This window comes from Rutilus rutilus, assembly GCF_951802725.1.
Source record: "Rutilus rutilus genome assembly, chromosome: 22".
In the NCBI taxonomy this organism is placed as follows: Eukaryota; Metazoa; Chordata; class Actinopteri; order Cypriniformes; family Leuciscidae; genus Rutilus; species Rutilus rutilus.
In genome coordinates this window covers 7,562,574-7,586,873 of record NC_140227.1, presented here as the reverse complement: position 1 = coordinate 7,586,873, position 24,300 = coordinate 7,562,574, and the positions used below count along the sequence as shown (strand labels likewise).

The window sequence follows — 24,300 nt, the reverse complement described above, 5'->3', positions numbered from 1 at the left end:
GTAGGCAGCGATTCTAATTTCACGGCGCTTTTGGTCATCTTTGATCGGACACTGCCTTGCTGCTCCCGCTGGCACAGTAAAAGTTTTTACACTTGGTGCACAGCGCGATTTGTGGTTTTTTTTGTGTTAGCATGCTCTTTCAAATCGTTTAACTGTGCTCTGATTTCTGATTGACAGTATTTACAAAATGCCTTTGACTCATCGCCTACCACGGGTGCAATCCATGTTTTCAGAGACCAGCTCTCCCATTCCTTTCTGTAGGACTTTTTATATTTACCCCACTTTGGCATGATGATGATGAATGATGATGATAAATGCAGTTTTGACGATATAACGAATAGAACGATTAGCCTATAACAACCCGTCAATCAAGCTTGAAGTCCGATTGAACAGGATTCCCCTGAACCTTATTGGCTAACCTGAACCATACCTAATTTAAACGTCATCCTACATTATATAATTTATTTTATAGTTCGTTTTCATGAAAAATATAAAAAAATACTGTTTATAGTTAAAAATAAAAACCCGCCCGTTGCATCAAAAACCAGCCCAAATTTTCTGCATTTTTTTCCGGTCGGACGTGACCAAAAGGAGCCTAATTGGGCGCCCGCCCAATCTGGCAACACTGCCTCCAGCTGAGCGGTCGGCATCGCGCGTTCATGTGTTTTGGGGGCGTGGCTTTGGAAGGAGCCCAGAAGGGAGGGGTGGGAGTGAATGGAATAAGTAGCTGTGTTTATTGCAGTCCTGAGAGGACTAGAGACACTCGATTTTTATACTCTCTTTTTCAGAGTACTTACATGTTAATTATGTATTGGTATATAAAGACAGTTTAAACAAATTTGGGAAAAAGTTTTTTACAAAAATCCTGCCTTTAAAGGAGCCGTCTGTAAGATTGTGGCCAAAACTGGTACTGCAATCACTTTCAAATTACTGTAGAGCGGTGTATCCCCTCCCCCTCCCCCCTGACTCGAGGTTGCCAGATAGGCTGCAGGATCCAGCAGGAACGTAGGCTGCTACGTAGCTGTGGTAACTAGAGCAGAGCTGGCAACCCCGATGCCGAAACACTACTGACTTCGTGATTGGTAGATAGGTGGAGGGTGGCGCTTCAGGCCAAAACACAAGATGACAACATCAACATCAGTTGAGGGCTGCAACTTCACTTTTTAAATGACAATATCCTGGCCGGACTACTGTTGTCAGTGATATAAGTATTTGAAATGAACATGATTTCTTAATGTCTAGTGACATATCAGGGCCATTTTATGATTAATTGAAATACATTTCTTACATACAGCTCCTTTAAGAGGTATAAGAAAATGTTTTTGATCCAAGCTACCTGATGGTGGCAGTAATGCACTGTTTAGTGCGGTTGCCAAGAAAGAAGAAGAAGAAGAAAAAACGGAAGTTTGTACATTGTAACAAAATGATCAAAATGGGACTTGTGTCTATTCATTCGTTTTTGGTGAAGCGCATGACAGCAGTAGCCGAAGAAATATTTGACGCTGTCAAAGACAATATGATTGAATATGAGCAGGAGATAGAGCGTCTAAAGCAAGAGAACTGTTGTCTCAGGAGTACACTGACTCACAGCCGAAACAGCGTCTGTGCAGAAACACGCCATGGTTAGTAAAACATTCACTCTAAACTATTTTATTTTGTCATGGTCAATGGGAATACCGTGCTTTCTGGCCATGATTAATGGTAGTACTATGGAATTATCTGAAGTACTCTGTTTCAGGTAACCTTCATGTTACATATCAGTCAGTCACGTTACGCTGTATATCAACGCTAAATCTCAAATATGTTGTTCTCACTTTTATCATATTATAATGGATGTCATGATGATAATTTGTATTTAAATTGCCATTATTTAATTGTTTTTATTTAACCATGTAACGTAACGCCTGACGTATGACATAATAGTAAGAAAAGTCTATGTTTATATATTTTATATATTTCAAATAAGATTTATGTTTGGTGTCATATTTGGTACAACAGGCTTTTCTTGCCCATCTAATGATAATACTCATACCTCGGAGTAGCCTATTCAGTGACCCAAACTGAGCAGTGTTGTGCTGATGATAGTCAAAAGTTAAGAATATAATCGCTTTGCAATGAAATCATTTTTTAACAGAAATTGTTAGGTTTTTTATATCAGTTTTAGTTTTGAAGGGCAAAACTTAGTGTATAATGCAATGCAATAATAATAATGATTGAGAAATGCACAATGCAAAAAAACTATCCTCAAATACAGGTTGTGTCATTACTTTAACAGAGCTGCAAGATTCAGGATAAATTAAGAATCACAATTTGTTTCTAAATAGTCAACTAAACAACATGTAAATTAATAGAGGCTGTATACTGCTAATGGCTGCATTCTATTTAAAAAATATTGAATTAAGTAGAACTAATAATAAAAAAATACAAATTAAATTGTTTTGAATGAATAATTCAGTGACAAATAAAAAAAATTTTTTATGTCACTTCCCACGGTCTGGTCTAACGATGTAATAGATACAATCTTTATTTAAATCATCATTACTTTCAGAAGGCGATTTACTCTATTTTGATTGCTACCGTAGACATCAGTGTTTATATCCAAACTTTAAACTTTTATCCCAGTACTTCTGTCATAATTAGAATTTTAGAAACAGAAATAATGATACTGTGTATTTGAAAAGACTGTTAAGCTGTTTATACCTAAACATGACAACTGCTCTCTCTGGGTCAGTATCTGCCCATGCAGATTTCAATGTTCTGCTATGGTTGTACTTGTCAAATTTTGTATACGTACCTGAATCGTTGTCATTTAGGAATGAGATTGTGTGGGTGTTTGAATTGAGATCACAATCTTTTAATAATTAATCTCACTGCTCTATTTTAAACATTTTAACGATTTAATATACTGTATGTTAATGTTTTTGAAAGAAGTCTCTTATGCTCATCAAGCCTACATTTATTTGATCAAAAATACAGGAAAAAAACTGTAATATTACTAGTTAAAAATGGTGGTTTTCTATTTTAATATACTTTAAAGTTATTTATTTATGTGATGCAAAGCTGAATTTTCATCAGCCACTACTCCAGTCTTCAGTGTCACATGCGACATGATCCTTCAGAAATCATTATAATATACTGATTTGAAACTCCATTATTCTCAATATTGGAAACTGTTGTGCTTAGGGTTGCCAACTTCTGGAAAGGAAAATGAGGGACAATCGTGGTTCTTTTAGGAAAATAAGGGACACTCAAAATATTTGTACTGTACCCACACAGTGTTATTTCAGTATCTGCAGTTAAGTGTATAAAAGGTTATCAGACAAAAACACCTTTGGGTCATTCCGTGTGATATCAACCAAATTTCAGAAACTTTCCAGGCTCAAATGTGTGATCTAAAGTCGGCTCTCAAAATATCAAGCATGATTGATGTCCTCCGACTGGATAAAATCATAGTCTAAAGCTAAAAATAATCAGTACACTTTGCCTTTTTCTTTGAAATGTGTCAACTCTGACTTCCCAAACTCTGCAAACTGGCTATTCCCTATGACAGCTAGTGTTGACTCCTCCAGACTGTAAATCAGGACAAAAATCTGCCAATTTTGTGTAGTGTATTCCTGTAAATTGGTGGTGAATGGCATTTTAAATTGAGTTGAACATTATATTTAGCATTTCCCTGTCTTACAAGTAAAAACTAATGTTGTGCTTCATGTCACACAGATACTCGGAGAGATGGATGTCTGCAAGTTCCATTGGGTTCAGAACTGTCAGAAATACAAGTAAAAATGGAGGTTGCCACTGTGATGCCCCATGAGCCTTTGAGACAAGCTTCTACCAATACTTCTCCCCTTTCTGAAGGTTTTAAATGGCAGGAACCCTCTCACTGCCTCACACTTCTTCCAAATGTGCTGTCGAAGAATGAAGATATTGGTGGTACAGATACACAATCATCAATCACAGTTGGTACAGATATACAATCATCAATCACAGTTAAGTCAGAGCTGTGTGAAAATCAGGCTAAACATTCATACCCTTCTGCAGTGCAGTCTGGCAGTGATTGTCATGTTGAACTTCCAGCACCTGAACAAGACCTGTCGTGTCTTCAACTTTACATTGAAAGTTCTGATGAGATGTCACAAAAGACAATTCAAAGTTACCAAAACACATTAATATGCAAGATTTGCAGAAAAATGTTCAGCACCAAAGGACGTTTGCAGAGACACACTTTAGTGCACCAGAACCAGACACCTTTCTGCTGTGGTTCATGTGGGAGTCGTTTTAAATCGAAATTCCACTTGAAAGAACATGAGAGACTCCATGCAGGTGATTATCATTATAGCTGTCAATCAGATTGTCAAATGACACTATGTTTGCCAGTCTTAATTCTTAATCCTCAACAAAAAAAAAGGTCAATGAATTGGGACTTTAGGCCAAAGAATGAAATTAATTTCCATTCTGGGGTAACCCATTTCAACACTGTGTTTTTAATAGAGCTGTAAAAATGTACACATGCCATTAATTTGTTTTGCACAATTCAAATCTGTATTGGTGCGCTATCTGTGAAGCGGCTCTCTGTGAAAAAAAAACACCTGAAACACACGCACAGAACGTCGCTTCAGACAGCGCGCCAGTGCCACATTGAGTTCTCTTTTGCGCTTGAATGGACAAAAAAACAATAACGCACAATTTTGTCGAAATGCCCGTTATTGGCGAGTATCATCGTAAGCAGAGTCTTAAATGAGTTAAAAAGTGTTAAATGAACGTAAAGAGTGACACACACCTGTTCTCACCTGGGGCCTCATGTATAAAACTTTTCCGTAGTTTTCATCCTTAAAGTGTGCGTACGCACAAGCTAGATTTTGCGTACGCACAAAAGTATGCCAGAACCTGCGCAAAATTCCCTTTATAAAACCCAGTCAGCGGAAGATTGTGCGTAGGCTACATGCATCGCCCCCTTAGAAATAACCATATATGGAGCTTACAACGCCTAGTTTTCTGCATCTGCGTATCATCTGCATATCATTTCCATGCATATTCCATCCACGTGATACCATGTTCAACGGTACAAGGCATTAAGAAATATGAGATGCGGACTATGTGCAGTCACATTACATTGCTAAAAATCGTTCAGTGTTCTTGCCTTGTTTTACAACAAATAAATAAAAATGTTATAACATTTCAGAGAAAGTTTTCAGAGAAGAGTTATTCTCAATCTTCTCCACTGTCCATATTGTATTTAATTAGAATTTAATTGCTAAATTGCTGTATTTAATTAGTATTTAATTGCTTTAAACAAATCAAATTAATGCAATTTAGCCCATAAGGTAAACATATATTTTAGGATGTTTATATATTTGTAATGGAAACAGATAGGCCTTATTTTTTAAAGTGTAAATAATTGTAAGACTCAGCTCTTCACTGACAAAACATTTAAAAAATAAATTGTGCATATCTTACCGTTTCCTACTGTCAGTCTGTGCACGTCTCGACGCAAACAGCACAGCTGCGTTCAGCAGAGTTTGCACAGTACTGTGTTATCAGACTTATTCGGGCCAATGGTGTTCGATCACCGTCCTTCTGTGTCTGTGTCTGTTTGGAGTCAAATGTGCATCGATTATTAGTCTCTAAATATAAAATATTTTCTCAGAACATCTGCTATTTAGAACACAAATTAAAGTGGAATTATCATGTGCCAAGCACTTCTCGTTGTGGTTAAAACATTAAAACACGTTTAATGCATTTTAATACCAGGTGTAAACAGGGCCTAAGTGACAGCAGCCTAATAATCCCGTTTGCTGTCTGTCATTAGCCGCATTTCCACTGTCGGACCAAAAGCGGGCGTGCTTTTCCACTGTCACTTCCGGGGCTTGATCGGGCCTCGCTGGGGCTTCCTCTGGGCCAGCGGCCAGGGTTTTTTGGACTTGAGTCTGGAGACGGCAGCGCCGCGAATGATTCCTAATCAACTAATCAGCATTAAAGACTTTTTAAAATAATTTTAGCTGTGTTTGAATACCTTCTGTTTGTGATTTGATGTGGATTCTGATTGCCATATAAGGCAGAAATATTTATATGCGATGCAAAAGTGCGCGAACCATTACCAAAGTAAGCATGCTAAATATAACCGCTTGTCAGACAAATAGTTTAGGCCAGGGGTATTCAATTAAAGTTCCAAGAGGTCTGGTCTCTATATTTCCTTCCCAGCCGAGGTCCGGACAAAACTTTTTTGGAACAGTTATACATTTCCATCGAGACAGCAGGAGTATAAAAAAATTAAAATAAATAAAAAAAAACAATACCTAAACACTCGAAATAGTCATCAAAGATGAGAATCTTTGGCCCAGAGAGCCAAAACAGTGATGTCTAAGAATTTTTACCAGAAATGTACCCAAAAAAGTAAATATTTCTCCCAACTGGATATGAAAATAAAAAGGTTAGATCAGATGTTTTAACAGGCTATTTTTATTTATTTATTTACTTATTTATTTTACATTTTGACACCTACGTGTATGGCACATAGAAGGCCTTGGGACTAAGAAAGGTGAAAGGGACTTGGGTGCAGATTGAATTAAGCACTTTTGGCTCTAGATAAAAAATATTATAGATATAGCTCCGAAAGATCATTATTATAAACAACCCTGAGTGCTTATGGTGTGAACCGCTCCGTTGTTTTGATGCACTGCTCACTTTAATCTGTAGAAACGTTAAATTTGCGCAATTATGTCCCATGGTCCGGACCGCAGTCCGCCATTTGAATAACACTGATATAGGCCATCACAATCGTGTATTTATTTTATTCGTCAGTACATCTCGTCTCTTTATACCGGACTGTCTGATATCCATATTTAGCTCCGCATATGTCATAAAAAAGCAACTCCGGTTTTACAGTTTTACTAAAGCTCCTCAGGTTCAGGTGCAGGTTCCTTTATTCTATACCCGTAAGTAAATTAGATTTCACTGAACAAGTTCAGGCTGTTTCTCATACATATATCATAGACAATACAACAACACTATAAAAACACTTACCCCTAAAACATTATACTAAACCCATTACTTCATCTTATTCATAGAATTCATCACTACAGGGACAAAGCTGTTCTTATAACGTTTTGTTGTACACTGCGGGACTCTAAACCGTTGATTAGACGGAAGGTGCTGGAACTCAATACAGGGGATGCTGCCTGTCATTTAAAATAAAATAAAAAAACATTCGCTGTACCTGCCTGGTGTACAGTGAAGCAGGGTTAAGTAGCAGCTCCACAATCAACTTACTGGACCATTTCACAATTTGGTTAATAGAGTTCCGGCTCTTTAAAGATAAATTCCCGTACCAGGACACCACAGAAAAAGACTAAATTGACTTGATAAAAGCCTGATAAAACTGTTTTGTGTTTTGTCATTTTGAAATTTGCACAGTTTCCTTAAAAAGAACAAACGTTGATCCCCCTTTTACACACAGCTTCACAGTTGGCTTCAAAACCCAACTTCGAATCAATGATTGTATTTATAAGATTGCACACCTTCCACTGTTTGACCCTTAGTTTTTGGCACTTCATGCATAGAAACCTTCTTTCTAAAATCAGTTACCATATCCTTGGTCTTCAATAGATTCAAATGAAGGTGAGACTCCTCACACCACTCTACAAAGTCACAAACAACTGGTCCATGACTACTCTCATTATTCTGAAGCAGACTGACAATTACAGTATCGTCTGCGTACTTCAAAATAACACGATTTTTCCCAATTGCTTTGGCACATATTTGTGTGAAGAATAAACAGTAAAGGAGAAAGTACACATCCTTGTGGCGAACCAGTAGAGGAAGTGACTTGTGCTGAGAGAGTATATTTTCACTCTTTGTGTCCTATTAGTTAAAAAGTCTAACGTCTATCCTACTAGGTTATTACTCAATTTAAATTGTTCTAAAAGCCCACTTAAGACGTGAGGTTGAATTGTATTAAAAGCAGAGGAAAAATCTATAAATAGAACTCTTGAGTGAGACCCCTTCCACTCCAAATGTTTCAAAAGTAAATGTTATCAAGGTGATCGTGACATCCTCTACACCTCTTTTAGATCTGTAAGCAAACTGCATCGGATCTAATAAACCCTCAGTCATCCTCAATATTTCAGATCTCACAAATCTTTCAAGAATTTTCATTAAAACAGATGTAAGAGCCACCGTTCTAAAATCATTTAGCGTCTTTGGCAAATAGATTTCGGAACAGGGACAATCATTGCATCCTTCCACACATTTGGAACATGCTGTACCCTCAAGGACATATTAAAAATGTAGTGAAATACAGGACTCCGCTCTTTCGCACAAAACTTGAGTACCCACCCACAAATATTATCAGGTCCATAACTCTTTTTTTTTACTCCAACTGAAGGAAAGGCCCTTTCCACCTCCCTTAGGTCTACAAAAAAGGTTGGCTATCATCAAGCTTGTGACGCAAGTCCTGGGTTTCCTTACTAAAATCAGTTGTATCACATTATAGAAACCATTCAGGGCGTTCGCAAATTCCAAATCCAAATTATTTCCATTTAAGACAACCTGATTATTGTGCTTTGAACTACCATACCCTAATATACTTTTCATACTGGACCAGGCCGAACCCAACTTATTAGCAGCCATCTGACTCTCTAATCTCACTTTTATAAAAGGAAACAAGGAATTATGTCTCTACAAAAGGCAACATAAGACCAAGTTACATCAGCAAGTTCATCCAAATCATCATCACAGCTTTCTCTAAACATTTTCCAGTCCGTGTGGTCATAACACTCTTGTAAACAGAACGTCTCGGTTACGTATGTAACCCTCGTTCCCTGAGTAGGGAACGGAGACGTTACGTCGGATGACGACGAATGGGGTTTCGCTTAGAAATCCTATCATCTTCGAGTATTAAAACACGAGCCAATGGCAAGGAAATGCCATGGGTCTGCGGAATTTGCATAGCGTAACTCCGCCCCACCCTGGGGGTATAAAGGAAGTCGCGAGCAACATGCAGATATGTCTTCGCTGAGGAGCCGAGACTGAACTCAGGCGTTCCAGCGGTACAGCGGAAGTGGCAGGGAGACGTAACGTCTCCGTTCCCTACTCAGGGAACGAGGGTTACATACGTAACCGAGACGTTCCCTTTCGTTGTCACTCCGAGTTACGTCGGATGACGACGAATGGGGTTCCCGTAAAATCACGCCACCTCTCGACTGTCTACCAGTGCCCTGCGTAAGTCTGATCTCCCTGTCGTGAAACTAGCACGGACGAAGGAGTCCTACTTAACACAGGAATACCAAGGTACACTGGGAAGCATATCCAGTGGAAATATGCAATCATGCCCAACCCGAAGGGGGGGACTTGGAATACACATATGACCCCGAAGGGCTGCATACGGAGTAACACTGGGGTGTCCAGCCGCAGGTGGAATATTTCAACCCCAGGGGTGGCAAGGTGGCTTGCCAAGGGAAAGACACATGCTCAAGGAGGCTTACAGTGGAATACACATGTGGGGGTCACCGAAGGGAACCATGCACATGGAGGCACCTAGCCAAGCGCGAAAGCTGCCCGTGGCATAACTCTGGCGCTGACGTCGTCAGTGCTGGAGGAGACTCAGGGCTTATGAGGCTCACCTGAGGAGAATATCGCACGTATCCCGTCCGTGGAGAGGAATGGCGAGCAAGCGAAGACACCTGAGCAGAATCTAGTACCGGCTAGTTGAAGCGAGTACATGAGAAGAAACTGGCTCTACTCGGAGATTGTAAAATCTCGCAAACGTGTTAGGTGTCGCCCAGCCTGCAGCTCTGCAGATGTCTGTTAGCGAGGCGCCATGCGCTAGAGCCCAAGAGGAGGCCACACTCCGAGTGGAGTGGGCCGTCACACCAAGGGGGCACGGTCGACCTTGCTGCTGGTATGCCAAAGCAATGGCGTCCACTATCCAGTGAGACAACCTTTGTTTGGAGAGAGCCTTTCCCTTCAGCTTCCCACCATAACAGACAAAGAGCTGGTCTGAGGTCCTGAAACACTGCGTTCTGTCTACGTAAGCACGAAGGGCGCGTACTGGACAGAGCAGTGCCAAGGCTGGGTCTGCCTCCTCCAAGGGCAGCGCTTGCAGGTTCACTACCTGATCTCGAAAGGGTGTGGTAGGAACCTTGGGCACATATCCAAGCCGGGGTCTCAGGATCACGTGAGAGTTAGCCGGCCCGAATTCCAGGCACGCTTCGTCAACCGAAAATGCCTGCAGGTCCCCTACCCTCTTGATGGAGGCCAATGCAACCAGGAGCGCTGTCTTCATAGACAGGAACTTAAGCTCCACGGATTGCAAAGGCTCAAATGGAGCGCTCTGCAGGGCAGTTAGAACCACTGAGAGGTCCCAAGAGGGTACGAGGGGAGGACGAGAAGGATTTAGTCTCCTCGCTCCCCTCAGGAACCTGATGATCAGGTCATGCTTCCCCAGAGACTTACCTTCAACTGCATCGTGATGTGCGGCAATGGCGGCAACATACACTTTCAGGGTGGAGGGAGACAGCCTTCGCTCCAACCCTTCTTGCAGGAAGGAAAGCACGACACTGATCGGGCATTTCGTGGGTTCTTGCTGTTTGGAAGAACACCAGTTGACGAAGAGGTTCCACTTCAACGCATAGGCTTGTCTCGTGGACGATGCTCTAGCGGAAGTGATGGTAGCCACCACCGCTGGTGGTAGGGTACTCAAACCTACCTCGTCCCGTCCAGAAGCCACACGTGGAGGTTCCAAAGACCGGGACGAGGGTGCCAAAGGGTGCCCCGTCCCTGAGAAAGGAGGTCCTTCCTCAGAGGAATTGGCCAGGGAGGTGCTGTCGCAAGGAGTACGAGTTCTGAGAACCAGGTGTGGCTGGGCCAGTATGGGGCAACCAATATAACCTGCTCCTTGTCCTCCCTGATCTTGCGCAGGGTCCGCGCAAGAAGGCTCACTGGGGGAAACGCATACTTGCGTAGGCCCCTCGGCCAGCTGTGCGCCAGTGCATCCGTGCCGAGCGTGCCCTCGGTCAGGGAATAAAACAGGTCGCAGTGGGACGAGTCGTGGGAGGCAAACAGGTCTACCTGTGCGTCGCCGAACTGATCCCAAATCAGCTGAACCGTCCGGGGATGGAGTCGCCATTCTCCAGCGAGAGGCTGAACTCGAGACAGCTCGTCGGCCGCCTGGTTCAGGTGTCCCGGGATATAAATGGCTCGAAGCGACCTCAGATGCTTCTGACTCCATATAAGGAGGTGGCGGGCGAGTTGCGACATACGGCGGGAGCGTAGACCACCCTGATGGTTGATGTACGCTACTGTTGCGGTATTGTCTGATCGGACTAGTACGTGCTGACCCCTGAGCAACGCATGGAAGCGGTGCAGGGCGAGACGTACAGCCAGCAACTCGAGGCAATTGACATGCCAAAGGCGCTGGGGTCCTGTCCAGGAGCCCGCGGCAGCATGACCATTGCACATGGCGCCCCAGCCCGTGGTGGAGGCATCTGTTGTAACAACAACATGCCGGGAAACTCGTTCCAGGGGCACTCCGGCCCGTAGAAAGCTGAGGTTCGTCCACGGGGTGAAGGTCTGACGGCAGGACGGAGTCACTGGGACCCGGAGCTTGCCGTGTTGCCATGCCCACCTCGGGACTCGATCGCGAAGCCAAAGCTGAAGCGGTCTCATATGAAGCAATCCGAGCGGCGTTACTGCGGCTGCGGATGCCATATGCCCCAGGAGCCTCTGAAAAAGTTTCAGTGGGACCGCACTCTTGCCCTCGAACTGGCGAAGACAAGTCAGCAGTGACTGCGCGCGCTCGCTCGTAAGCTGCGCGCACATGGCGACCGAGTCGATTTCCATACCGAGAAAAGAGATCCTCTGCACTGGGCAGAGTTTGCTCTTCTCCCAGTTGACCCGAAGGCCCAGACGAGCTAGGTGCCGGAGCACAAGATCCCTGTGTTCGCAAACCTGGACTCGAGAGTGAGCTAGGATCAGCCAGTCGTCGAGATAGTTCAGGATGCGAACCCCGTGTTCCCGGAGGGGAACAAGGGCTGCCTCGACGACCTTCGTAAAGACGCGAGGAGACAGGGCTAGCCCGAAAGGGAGAACCGCGTACTGGTATGCCCGCCCCTCGAAAGCAAACCGTAGAAACGGTCTGTGTCGAGGTAAAATGGAGACATGGAAGTAGGCGTCCTTCAGGTCGATCGCTGCAAACCAATCCTGTGGCCGCACACACTCGAAAATGCGTTTGGCCGTGAGCATCTTGAACGGCAGCCTGTGAAGGGAGCGGTTCAGGACGCGCAGGTCCAGGATCGGTCGTAACCCACCCGATTTCTTCGGAACAATGAAGTAAGGGCTGTAGAAGCCGGACCTCATTTCGGCTGGAGGGACAATCTCGATCGCACCCTTCGCCAGTAGGGTGGCGACCTCCGCTCTCATGACAGGGGCATTGCCACCGACCATAGTGAAGCGGACTCCTCTGTAGCGGGGAGGAGATCGCGCGAACTGAATCGCGTAGCCGAGCCTGATGGTTCTCGCGACCCAGCGGGACAGTCTGGGAAGCTCTAGCCAGGCTTCCAGAAACTGCGCCAGCGGGGTTATTCGAACCACAGACGTACCGTCGGGGGTGCAGCGAGGCGGAATGACCAGCCCAGGCGAGGGTGGCATAGCGGCCCTGTGCGGGGGCACGGTCATAACCGCGTCCTGCCAGAGGAGGCCGGGGGAGGACCAGCGTCCCACGGGGGCGTGCTCTGGCAGGGGTCTGGCGACAGAGGGGGATGAGAGGAGCGTGGCCCGTGGGCGGCGCGTGCTGTCATCCATAGCCTCTTGGGGCTCAGAGAAAGAGCACCAGTTCTTCTGTAGAGATTCTGCCCCGACCCTCCAGCGGGGGAAGGAGTGGTCCTGCTACCAGCTCCTGAAGAACTGAGCCCTAACTCCAAGCTGCCTGTCTCAAGTTTGTGCTGCTCAGCCAGGTGTTAGCCGGCTAAGGGGCAGAGACAGGCGGTGCCAACCTCCAGCGACCTCCTTGTGCTCAGGCCAGTGAAGGCTCGAGGGGAGGAGCCGCAAGGAGGCGGCGTCGGCGGAAAGCAGACTAAGCAGACCACACCGACGGATGACCGTCAGTGCAGAAGCCTCAGTCTGCTTCTGGATTGATCAAAGACTGTTGGGCGCAGTCTTCAACCAGCCCGCCGACCAGGCTGCCCTCCTAAAGGTGCTGCTTAGGCTGGCGTGGCAGTCTAAGGGGCGGAGACGGGCAGCGCCGCCCTCCTGCGGCTTCCTCCTGCTCAGGTCCGTTTTTTGCAGGCCCGAGGGGAGCAGCCGCATGGAGGGGGGCTTGGCGGGAAGCAGACTGAGGAGGCCGCACGGATGGATGACCATCGGTGCCGGACCCGAGTCTGCTTCAGGTGGTCGAAGCCACACCGCCAAAGAGCTCAGCCTGGGACATGGGGGAGCTGAGAAAATGAATTCTCAGACCCTGCCACATCAACCTGGCTAAGCCCATGTCTGGACCACATAGTGGACATCACCTGACCCAGGATCACGCAGGTACCGATGTCGCCCGAAAGCGAGGTCAGTAGTGTGCATGGCGGAACAACCAGGCCGGGCATGGGAGGCATGGCGTCCCAGCGTAGGGGCGTGGTTAGAATTTCCGCGTTCTGCCAGGGTTGGCCAGGGAAGGACTAGCGTTCCACTGCGGCCGGTTCGACAGAACTCCCGGGACAGCACTGCATCGAAGGCGCAGGCGACACACAGCACTGCATGACCGTGCCACTATAGTGACAGGGAACATACAGACCATGATCGCCGTGCGATCGAAAACAGCGAAGGCGGAGGACACCCGCGGGCCGCGAAAGTCACGTGGAGTCTCGCGCAGCGCAGGCGTCCTGATGCACGTCCGGGAGAAGCTTACAGCGCTCGGGGGGAGGGCGGGGCCACTCCAGCCGATGCTTTCAGCTGCCCGGGAAAGCATGGCTGACAGCTCTGGATCGGTCCCGGCAACGATGGCACTCCCGTGGGAGGCAACGCAGTCGAAACTTCATTTCCAGAGGAATCAAGCCCGCCTTGTGATGCTGTGAGTGCATGGTCTGCGATGTGGAGGGGGGTGTGGCCCGAGGAATTGAATCGTCGGTTGTTGTGCCACACCAAACCCTCAGATCACCCTGGCCACCAGCCAAAGTATCCCTTCTCGAGGAAGAGATAAATTGGGGTGTGGCAGAGGGGACTCTACTCACATGGAGATCATTGAGTCTTGATCTATAAACATCGCGATGGTCATGTTCCCGCAATGAAAACATGACTCATCAACGAGCGCTGCCAAGCGTGATGAAGCCCAACACGCAAAACAGCGCTCGCGACCGTTAGGCAGATGACTGACGCACACACATCCAGAAAATACACGGGCGAACCGTCTTGAAAAAGACGTGCCGCGTGCAGCTCTTTTTAGAGAGTGGAAAAGCTCAGCAGAGTGCTGAAGCACCCAGGGAGAAACACACTCACTGTCGGCAGATTACTGCACAAATCAGCAGCAGGAAATGCGATCTCGCTGGAAGCGCCGTCACACCAACACACTGAAGAGCCGCTCGTCTCGAAGAGATTTGAGATGACACTCAAAAGGCTTGTGGAGTGAAGTACTGAACTTGGCTCCGAAGCGAAAACATATCTGCATGTTGCTCGCGACTTCCTTTATACCCCCAGGGTGGGGCGGAGTTACGCTATGCAAATTCCGCAGACCCATGGCATTTCCTTGCCATTGGCTCGTGTTTTAATACTCGAAGATGATAGGATTTCTAAGCGAAACCCCATTCGTCGTCATCCGACGTAACTCGGAGTGACAACGAAAGGGAACACCGATTCTTCAGTCCAAACCTTTACATCCTTTGTTTGTACTTTAGGCAATAGAAACACACAGTTGTGATTGGCCGAGCCCAATGGAGGTAGTGGAAGTGATTTGTAAGCGTCCTTCACTGACCCATAACACAAATCTAGTGTTTTATTCCGTCTGGTTGGGCAGGTGACGTATTGATAATAGTGTGCAAGTGCTTTTGCGAGACATGATTAAAATCAACCAATATAAAACTCGGTGCTTCAGGTGAAATCGACTCTAGTATTTGTACCACCTCAAAAATGGTACTAGCAGCATCTGCCTTTGGATGGATATATACAACTCTCATAACAATTTGTGGAAACTCTTGAGGCAAATAAAAAGGACGCAATGATACTGTTAAAAGTTCGACATCCGAAGTGCAAATACGTTCTCGAGCAGTCAAAGCATGGCAGTATCGTTCGTTATCATACAGACATTCCCCACCACCTAGGTTTTTTCCCGTCACCTCAGCCTTTCGGTTCAAACGAAACGGTGTTCCAAATCCGTCAATGCACAGGTCAGTGTCTAGGTCTTGCTCATTGAACCATGTCTCGTTAAAAGCCAGGATGCCACAGTTTTTAAAATCCTTCTGGAATCGAACGTACCCCTGAAGTTCATCCATTTTGTTCCTCATGGACTGAACATTCCCCAGGATCACAGAGGGCAGAGGAATCCGGGTCAGACGCTGCTTCCTCAGGCGTAGCTTAACGCCACCTCGTTTTCCCCGCTTCCTTCTCCTTCCCCTTGTTTTTCCAGATTTTTCGTAGGGTTGTCTCAAAATAAAGTCCGGGAGCTGTGAGACAAAATCCAACAACAAAAATGCCAACAAACAGTCACTTTTATCATGATAGTTTTGTGATCTCGCTAGTTTCCAGTGATTTCTTTCTGATAAAATACTTCCATTTGGTGGTGAAATGATGGGTTTGTGTGACGTCGTTCCAGAGAGGCGTGTTACGGGCGGGTTTTAGCGAAGCCCTGTGGAGCTTCAGGCCTAACGGTTGGAAACAAAGTGTGGTTTTGGGCTCGTTGCTACAGGTCTGAGGCTATTAGCCCAGCCCAGACTGTTGAAAGCCCTTACTCGCACTGACGGGAAAAGCGGCTATTATTGTTAATCAAAGAACAAAAGACAAAGAGAAAACCTCTTCCTCCTCTTTCAGTTATACTGTAATGTTGAATGGCTATAATTAACCCTTTGGTGTTCTTCGGGGTCTTTTTAACCCGCAAATGACTTTTGCTGAAAAAAAAAGAAAAAAAAAAGTATCTTTGTCCAAATGGCATGAAACTTTGTATGGCTCTCAACCCTTTCTAGATCTACCAAAAAAAAACAATGTAATGATATCTGTTTTTATGTCAGCGTGAAAAAAATAGTCACACTCGTGGTCTTCCGGGTCTCTGGGGACCGCGCATAGAAAATTGGCAAAATTCAAAATCAGAAACAATGCAGAACACACATAGACAGAAATGAAGTGGCACACTTCTAACAGTGCTAAAAACATTCACAATGCAAAATTATCATGCTCACACGCACAGGCGCACACACACAAGACACACACAGAGGAATACATTTGTGAGACTATAAAAACTGCTCTCTTATAATTTGTCACATAAAATAGTCTAAAATGCGGAACCACCACAAAAATAAATTTGGTGACACTGACACATCGACAATGTGAACACACACACACACACACAGAGAGAGAGAGGGAGAGAGAAAGAGACAAAAGTTACTGCTTTATTTGCTCATTTGTTATGCTGTTAAGTTCATTGCATTTTGATGTTCATGTCATGTATTTGTACTCAATATATAACTGTACATATCTGTTCTGTTACAGTTAGTAACTGAAGTGTAGATTACATTTGTACAATTATATGAAAAAAAAGATTGAAATAAATGATAAACTCTAAAAACTCAACTTTTATCTTTTTCAGGTTTGATTCTAATCATAATGTAACATTATTGGAAAAAAGAATTCTGTACAAAAAATGCTAAACTTTGACAAAAAAGTCATTTTTATTGTTAGAATTGTGATTTCATAATATTTATATATGAATCCAACTGGAAAAAAAACTTGTGAAAAGATGTATTTCAGTTAGTCAAATAGCATATAGTGGAGCTCTATAGCCATCTAGTGGCTAAAATGATCATTTTTTACTTTTAAAACTACATTTTCCAAAATATGGGCAACAATTTTACACGAAACCATGTAAAATTATCCATGTTATTCCCATAATTTTTTTTTTTTTTAATTTGGCTCTTTTATAAAGTGAATTTTACATAAAAAGCTGTTTTTGTATAAAAACTTTTTTTAAATGTATTTATATAAATTTAAAATACATCCTAACTCCTCCAAAAACTGCACAAATGTGGAGTAAAAACCTTAATAAACAGAGTAAAATTACATTTGTTAAAAATAAAAACTATTATTCTGTTACAAAATTACATGATATTGTCTGGGGTCTCTGGAGACCCCAAAGATCACTAGTGTCACTCCAAATGAATAATATCAGAGGATTTAATGGATAGAATTGAGAAAAAAAAATATTAAATAGAGACATCAGTATTAGTACTGGTATCAGTGATACTGGCTTTCATTCATAGTACTTAGTAAAAAGATGCCATTAAACAAATATTTAAAATATTATAGCCATTGTTGTTTCTACATTGTTTTGGATACTCAGTGTGAAAAAATGTGATTAATTTGTTTATATATATATCTCGATTGGCAGCACTAGTTTTTAACAAATAATCATATTTGTAGACTTCATTACAATAACATTTATTTCCCTACAGAAAGGCGAGCAGAAGATCGGTCCGAAGAACCACTGGACTCACAGATCTCCCATGTCGAAATAATCCTGCAGCCAGACTGTGTAAATGTGGACACAAACCCACGGCACTCTCCTAAATTAAGTATTTCTGATCAGGGCCCTGGGAAATATCCTTTCTATTGTAAGATTTGTGATAGGCCATTCAAACGTCAAAAGAGCATGAAAAGCCACATGCTTTTACACCAAGGTGATCGAAACTACCCCTGTAAATTTTGTGGCAGAAGATTCTATAAGAGCTGGCATCTTGCAGAGCATTTAAGAATTCACACTGGTGAAAAACCATTTGGGTGCAATAAATGTGGAAAGGGGTTTGTTCAGTGGAATCAGGCAAGATCACATATAATCAAGCACCATGAAGGAGATATGTCACTGTTATCAAAGGAAAAAGCCTAAACCTGTAAATTGGCTTTTGTTATTACCACTTCTTAAGCAAGGGAATTGGAATAGTAATGTTAATTTTGAATTTCTGATGTACATTTCTAATAATAAATGGGACACGGAGACATTTATCTCAGGTTTTGTAGATGCACATACTCTTCCTACATCCCATGTCTGTCATTTAAAAAAGCCATTTTGCTTATTTAAATTTTTTACAGCATTTTACACAATATACATGGTTTCAGTGCAGCTTTACAGATTTTTTTACAGACTTATATATTACATTTCATAGGTATTCATTGTGCAGCTCTTGTTAATGCTTAATTAAACATTATTCATTAATATATTTGTCATTATTCCGCCAACAAGCAAACCAAAGGCAACTTATTTAGGGTGTACTCACATTAGGCGATCAGAACTGCGCCCAAGCATGTTTGACACCCAAAGTCAGGTTTGTTTGACTTGTGTGATCGGAACGCTGAACCGTGCCCTGGCCCGTTTGAAGAGGTGGGCTGGGTTTTGGATCGAAAAAATGAATTTCAAAACATCTAGACATCAACTAAGAGTAAAGATGTAAATGAAAGTGCATAAATTTGGCCGAATGGCGATTTGTCTCTTTGAAAATGACACTTCCTGATTCGCCCTGTTGATCCGCATGACTGTGTATCCATCTAGTGTGACCAGAGAACAGAGCGGCTACTACTTGAATGTGCGCTCATCATTTCAACAAACACCTTCTATTACTACTTGGATAGTACACTTTTGAATTAATTTGGGTATATTTATTGTTACATTGTTTTGTGTATATTTTGTTTGTTTTTTGCTCTGTTTTTCTGTTCCCTGTTGTTTCTTTATTCCGCTCCTAGGTGTACGATCACTGGACTTCCTGCCTGTCAATCATCATGATGACATTGTTCCACTCAACCAACCCGCTGACATGCCAGCTGCATAAAAGGGCTTGATTTCAAGGTGTGGGTGTGAGCAAAGTCAGCAACCCATGTCACTCGAGTTACAGCTAATTTATACTTCTGCCTCTACGCCGCATGCGTCGGTTTTCATTTATACTTCTGCGTCGCTGTCCGCATCTACATGCAATTGCACATGCTGACCGCTACTAGGCAGTGTCCACGGGCATGTTGATGGTGTAACCCACAGCAGAATTATTTGCCATCTGAGAGTCTTTATAGTTTGACAAAGATGTGTCATACAGATGGACATATCTTCGGACTTCCTCGGCCAGTCGTGAATTTACTACTTTAAGTTGTTGCTTGGCTTTGATTTCTAATTTGGTTGATTTGTGTTTGTGCCGTAATTGAGTATTTATTTGTGGTATTTTCATTATTAGCTTTTATGTTCAGAGTGATCGCAACCCCCAGTATCTTTGGTCTTTATTTAGCGTAGTTCATTTAAGGCAGGGTTTCTCAAACTCGGTCCTGGAGTGCCACTGTCAAGTTTTGGCCACAACAACCAAGTGAGTCTCTTGAACAAAAGATACATGTACATTTAAATCTTACAGTTGAGTAAAAATCAGTATCACTCAAGTCTTTTTCACTGTGATTTGTTCTGGTGATTAGTTAAAAATAATCTAAGCTAATCATATGACTGTTAGTTCTACTGTGTAGCGGCCCTTCAGCTCAATTCTTTGTTGCAAATGTTCTCCATGCATCACAACACTGTTTACACATTGACTTCATAGCACCATAACAATTGCATCACAGCATGGTGGCACCGTAAAACTACAAAGAAAACATAAAAGAAACAATACATAAATATCAAAGCAAAATAAACTCAAACAACATTCACAATATAAACAAACAAGCAAACAAACATTCACTACACATTTAACATTGTTCAAATTAATCAAATGGTACCAAAGAAATACATAGAAAACAAACTAACATACTTCTCTCTGCTTGCCAAAGGGATACTAAAGCTTAAAGCTTGAACCATTTTCTCACCATAAGAATCTCAAGTAGTTTCTATTATCGGGAGGAACATGAAATTGATGGAACATCTTTTCGATATCACATGTCACGGCAACAGCTTCCTTCCTGAACCGGCAAAGTACTCCCACCAAAGAACTGATCAAGTCTGGACCAGTGAGAAGAGTGTCATTAAGAGAAATGCCACAAAATGTTAGCGCTTATGCACTTAAAAATGTTAAGCACTTTTGACCTGAGCATCCTTATGCTGGGTACACACCAAAAGATTTTTTACATCTTATAAGATTTTCAAAATGTGACAGACCACAAACATGAGGACAAAAAATCCTAGATTTAAGCGTTTTGCTCCTATAGTGTGTGGTGTGCAATGATGTGACAAAGACAGCACACCACACACAAACAGATTTTCAACCAGAGTCTCGACTATGAACACAGGAAATCTCGCAAAATATCGTGAGACTTCAGAATAAGCATGACGGACGATATGCAGGAAGAAATTGCGATAGTGTTTGGAATGATTTTCACAGAAAATTCACGTGAAAAAACCATTGTACCTACCATTGTATATAACCTTTTATACAGAAATATATTCATTCTTTATTGTCTTTATTTATTCTTTATTGGATTTATTGTCTCTTTAGAAAAAGTTATTTAATCCCTCTAGTCTATAGAACCTCACTGAACCCTTAACACTCAGCTTTTTTTTTTTTTTTTTTATCTTTTTTTAAATTGATTTTAAGAATTATACAATTACAGTCAGGGGGGTACAAAGAGTAAAGCCGATAAACAAACATAAAAAGACATATACATAAACAGTGACAAACTTAAAAGTTAAACAAAAATTTGAAAATGTTTACAGATTGAAACGCACTTTGCAGCTTTCTTATTTTTCAAACCCAATATTGTGTTTAAGTATTGTAAAATTTCCGCTCTTAAAATGAACAAAGGCTTGTTTCCTCGAAATTTACACTTATGAATACTAAATCTTAACATTAAGCTTCCTGCAAGTGTGTGTGTGTGTGTGTGTGTGTGTGTGTGAGAATGACCGTGTCTTCCATCATCTTGCTTTCTGATTGGATATTGTTTCGTTTCACGTGATAATCTCCAGAGCGTGCGCGTGTTTGTCCTCGGGGTTCCCCCCACACATCAGGATTTCTGATCGTAAATATTAAACATGTTTAATATTTACGATTCGCGATCGGAGCGGCTCCGACGTTCTTCCGAGCAGGTTCGGACACTCTTAACACACCTCACACCAAGGGAAAATCTGATAAAATAATCTGTTAAACCATCAAGATAATCGGGACATAGCTAGGATTGTCGGAAGGGGAGAAATCGGCCCAAAATCAGCCCGATTATCTTTTGGTGTGTACCCAGCATTAGTCTGCATTTCTCTGTACATTTAATGTTGAAAATACTCATTACATAAAATGTTTATATCACACACTATAACATCAAGCATGTAACATCAGGTTTATTACGTGTTTGGTTCTCACCTTATTGCTGAACCGGAATTGTAATTTGCAAAAAAAGCAGCATATTCCTCCCTCAACTTCAGATGCCCCCATAATAATCTTGTGGTGCGTGTAAAAATCACTGATAGGCTACATAAGTGATAGGCTAAATATATTATGTAGCCTATTAGCAAGAGCATGCTTCTGTTTTCTTCAAAACAAAGTTGCATCAGAATGACTTAAGCATGCTCAATCCTGGAACCATAGACTGGAATGCTAAAGTGCAATGTGAGTGCAGGCCATCGAGGGAGTCAGGAGGGGTGACAACCAGGCTCGTTATGAGGCAACCCTGCCTAGTGCGAGTACGTTCTTAGTGTTTATAAGCTTTTACCTATATAGTTTATTGAGGTTCATGTAGATTGGGAAAGTCCCTAGGATCGAGGTGTGGTAGATGGCAAAGAATTATCTGGATGTTGTCTAGCTTGTCCCCAGATAGACGTTATACTTGTATCTGCTATATTATGTTACCAGTATGGCTGCAGAGTTAACTGGTTTGGCTTAAAGAATTTTAATTTGTATTTATTTATTTATTTATTTATTTACTTTTTGACACCTGGGGCCCATTCTTTGTATGTGTATTACTCATCGACTTACTGTTGATGATTTGACATGATCCAGGATTGTTAGGTGTTTCGAAGCTCATCCTGGAGTTGCTGTCATAGCAGCAGGTCTGTATTTTTAAAATTATTTTGAAAATAGTTATAATGTTGTGTAGTCTATAATAATTCATGGCCAATTTTACTCATTTATTAGATTTACTTGTGAGCGAATAATTATCTCATAATTTTACTGGAGTCGTATACACACATCACCAACATATTATGCTGGTTGCTTGATGCAGCGCTGGAGATTTTAAGACTTAAAAGCAACATAACATAAGAAATATCTATTATTCCATTTTATCGAGAGAGAGAGAGACAGACAGACATTGTTCTTTTTTAAAAATTATAAAATTATAATTTCATTACATTATATTGCTGTCTATCGATATATCAATTACACACTGTTCAGTTAGGTAGAATGTAATAAACTTTGTTGTGATTAATCTTCTAATTTGTTTTTGTAAACATTTTTGATATTTCAGTTTAACTAGGTATAAGATCTGCATTATCTGTCTTACTAAGGAGGGACTTATTTTGACAGGTATTATAGTCTACGTGTAATGAAAGGGAGAGCACACAGTTCATCGGAGCTGTTTTGCAGCTATAAAGTTAGCAAGTTATTAAGCACCCCCCGAAAAGGCATATGGTCTGTATATATTTGTTTAATGTTAAAGGGGTGGTTGATTATGATTTCACTTTTTTAACTTTAGTTAATGTGTAATATTGCTGTTTGAGCATAAACAACATCTGCAAAGTTACAGTGCTCAAAGTTCAAAGCAAAGGGAGATATTTGCTTTAAAAGAAATTGTTTTTTAAGGACTACTACAAACCTAGTGGGTTTGGTTGGGACTACACGACATTCCTCCCGGGTTAGTGACATCACCAACCCTACAATTTACATAAACCCCGCCCCCGGAACATTATTTATGATGTATTAAAATTCTAATTTTACTAATGCAGCTTCCTGCTTCTTTTTGAGCACACATTTTCATCTACTTTAAAAGTTTTATGTTCTATGCTGACTAGGAACTTTGTAGCAGAGGCTTGCATTGTGGTCATGCGGTGTGCCTTCTAGTTCGTTTGCAGTTCAGAGTCAATGGGGTCTTAAGCACCCTTTCTGACAAGGCCTTGTGTGTTAAAGGCCTTCTGCGTCAGGTCACACATCGTTGAGTGGGCATTGCGTGGGGTGGCCAGAAATGGTGTGATTTAATATTGATGATAACAAAACTCAAGCTATGAAAAAATTTGCACTGTTGATCACACTTGGCAATCCTTAGGTCGCTGGTTCAACTCCGGCTCGAAGGAGCTCTTTTTCACACCCAAACATTTCATTGGCCGTGCTTCTCGACGAGGACGTCAGCGCTTGAGTTCGTAGTTTGCAATCGCGAAGGGCAAAAGCTCATTCCCTAACCGGGAATCAAACCCGGGCCGCAGCGGTGAGAGCGCCGAATCCTAACCACTAGACCACCAGGTCTGACCTAAACCCACTGGGCGAGGCAAATGAGAGCTGCCTCCGAGTGGAGACGTCTCTGACCCTGGATCACAGTTCTTCCACTGAGAAACTGTCACAGGCTCTGTAGGAATATCCTAACAACACCACAACTTGCCATGAAAACAAAGCAAACAAGATCCCCAACATGTGGCGCCTCCACCTCAAAGCTTTTTATAGCAGGCCCCTCATTAGACCCCGTCCTGACGTTTGCTCCAGGCCTGTTAATGGCATGAGAAAAAGTAGATGTCATGACAGGTCTCTGCCAAGTCGAACACCAACAATTGTCTTCATCTCTTTTGCTTCACTGTCAGCCCACAGCCGTTTTATTATTTCCTTTTATTAGCCCATAGTTTTTGTTATTATTATTATTGGATTGGTTGATTAATATTTTAAATTGACAGTCCAACAATAGGCTGCTTTGTCAGTGGGATAACGGTTACCATACAATACCATGTGTCTTTTCACATGCACTGCATAAGTACTGTCACAAGTACCTTGCTTTGCGACCAGTTTATAGTGTCTATTATGCCATCACAGGAATGGGAGGAAACTGAACCCCCTGGGCGAGGCAAATGAGAGCTCCCTCCGATGAGCCTGATGAAATTGAAATCAGTAAACCATCCCTTCGGATCATTCCCATATTCTTAAAGGGGGCGGTCACACACTAAAAGCCAAAGGGCCTGCTCAAGGTGTGAGGAAATTC

At 42.6% G+C, this 24,300-nt stretch overlaps 1 protein-coding gene across 2 annotated transcripts; it reads left to right on the top strand.

Annotated features, from left to right (window-relative positions):
* Positions 1–1,344: 1,344 nt before the first annotated feature.
* Positions 1,345–19,918, top strand: LOC311282375 (uncharacterized protein). Of its 2 annotated transcripts, none has more exons than XM_084396094.1 (3): positions 1,345–1,622; positions 3,718–4,320; positions 17,631–19,918. In XM_084396094.1, exons 1-3 carry the CDS (start codon positions 1,352–1,354, stop codon positions 18,059–18,061), a joined length of 1,305 nt encoding a protein of 434 aa, XP_084252220.1. In that variant the 5' UTR covers positions 1,345–1,351; the 3' UTR covers positions 18,062–19,918. The 2 variants fall into 2 exon arrangements, with proteins under 2 accessions (XP_084252220.1, XP_084252221.1); XM_084396095.1 differs by having other exon boundaries at positions 1,372–1,622; positions 3,718–3,930; positions 17,631–19,579.
* Positions 19,919–24,300: the final 4,382 nt, after the last annotated feature.

Coding starts and splice junctions, on each gene's coding strand:
- LOC311282375 (XM_084396094.1), top strand. CDS start 1,352: ATGCACTGTTTAGTGCGGTTGCCAAGAAAGAAGAAGAAGAAGAAAAAA. Junction 1,623..3,717: donor CTGTGCAGAAACACGCCATG/GTTAGTAAAACA, acceptor CATGTCACACAG/ATACTCGGAGAGATGGATGT. Junction 4,321..17,630: donor ACATGAGAGACTCCATGCAG/GTGATTATCATT, acceptor ATTTCCCTACAG/AAAGGCGAGCAGAAGATCGG.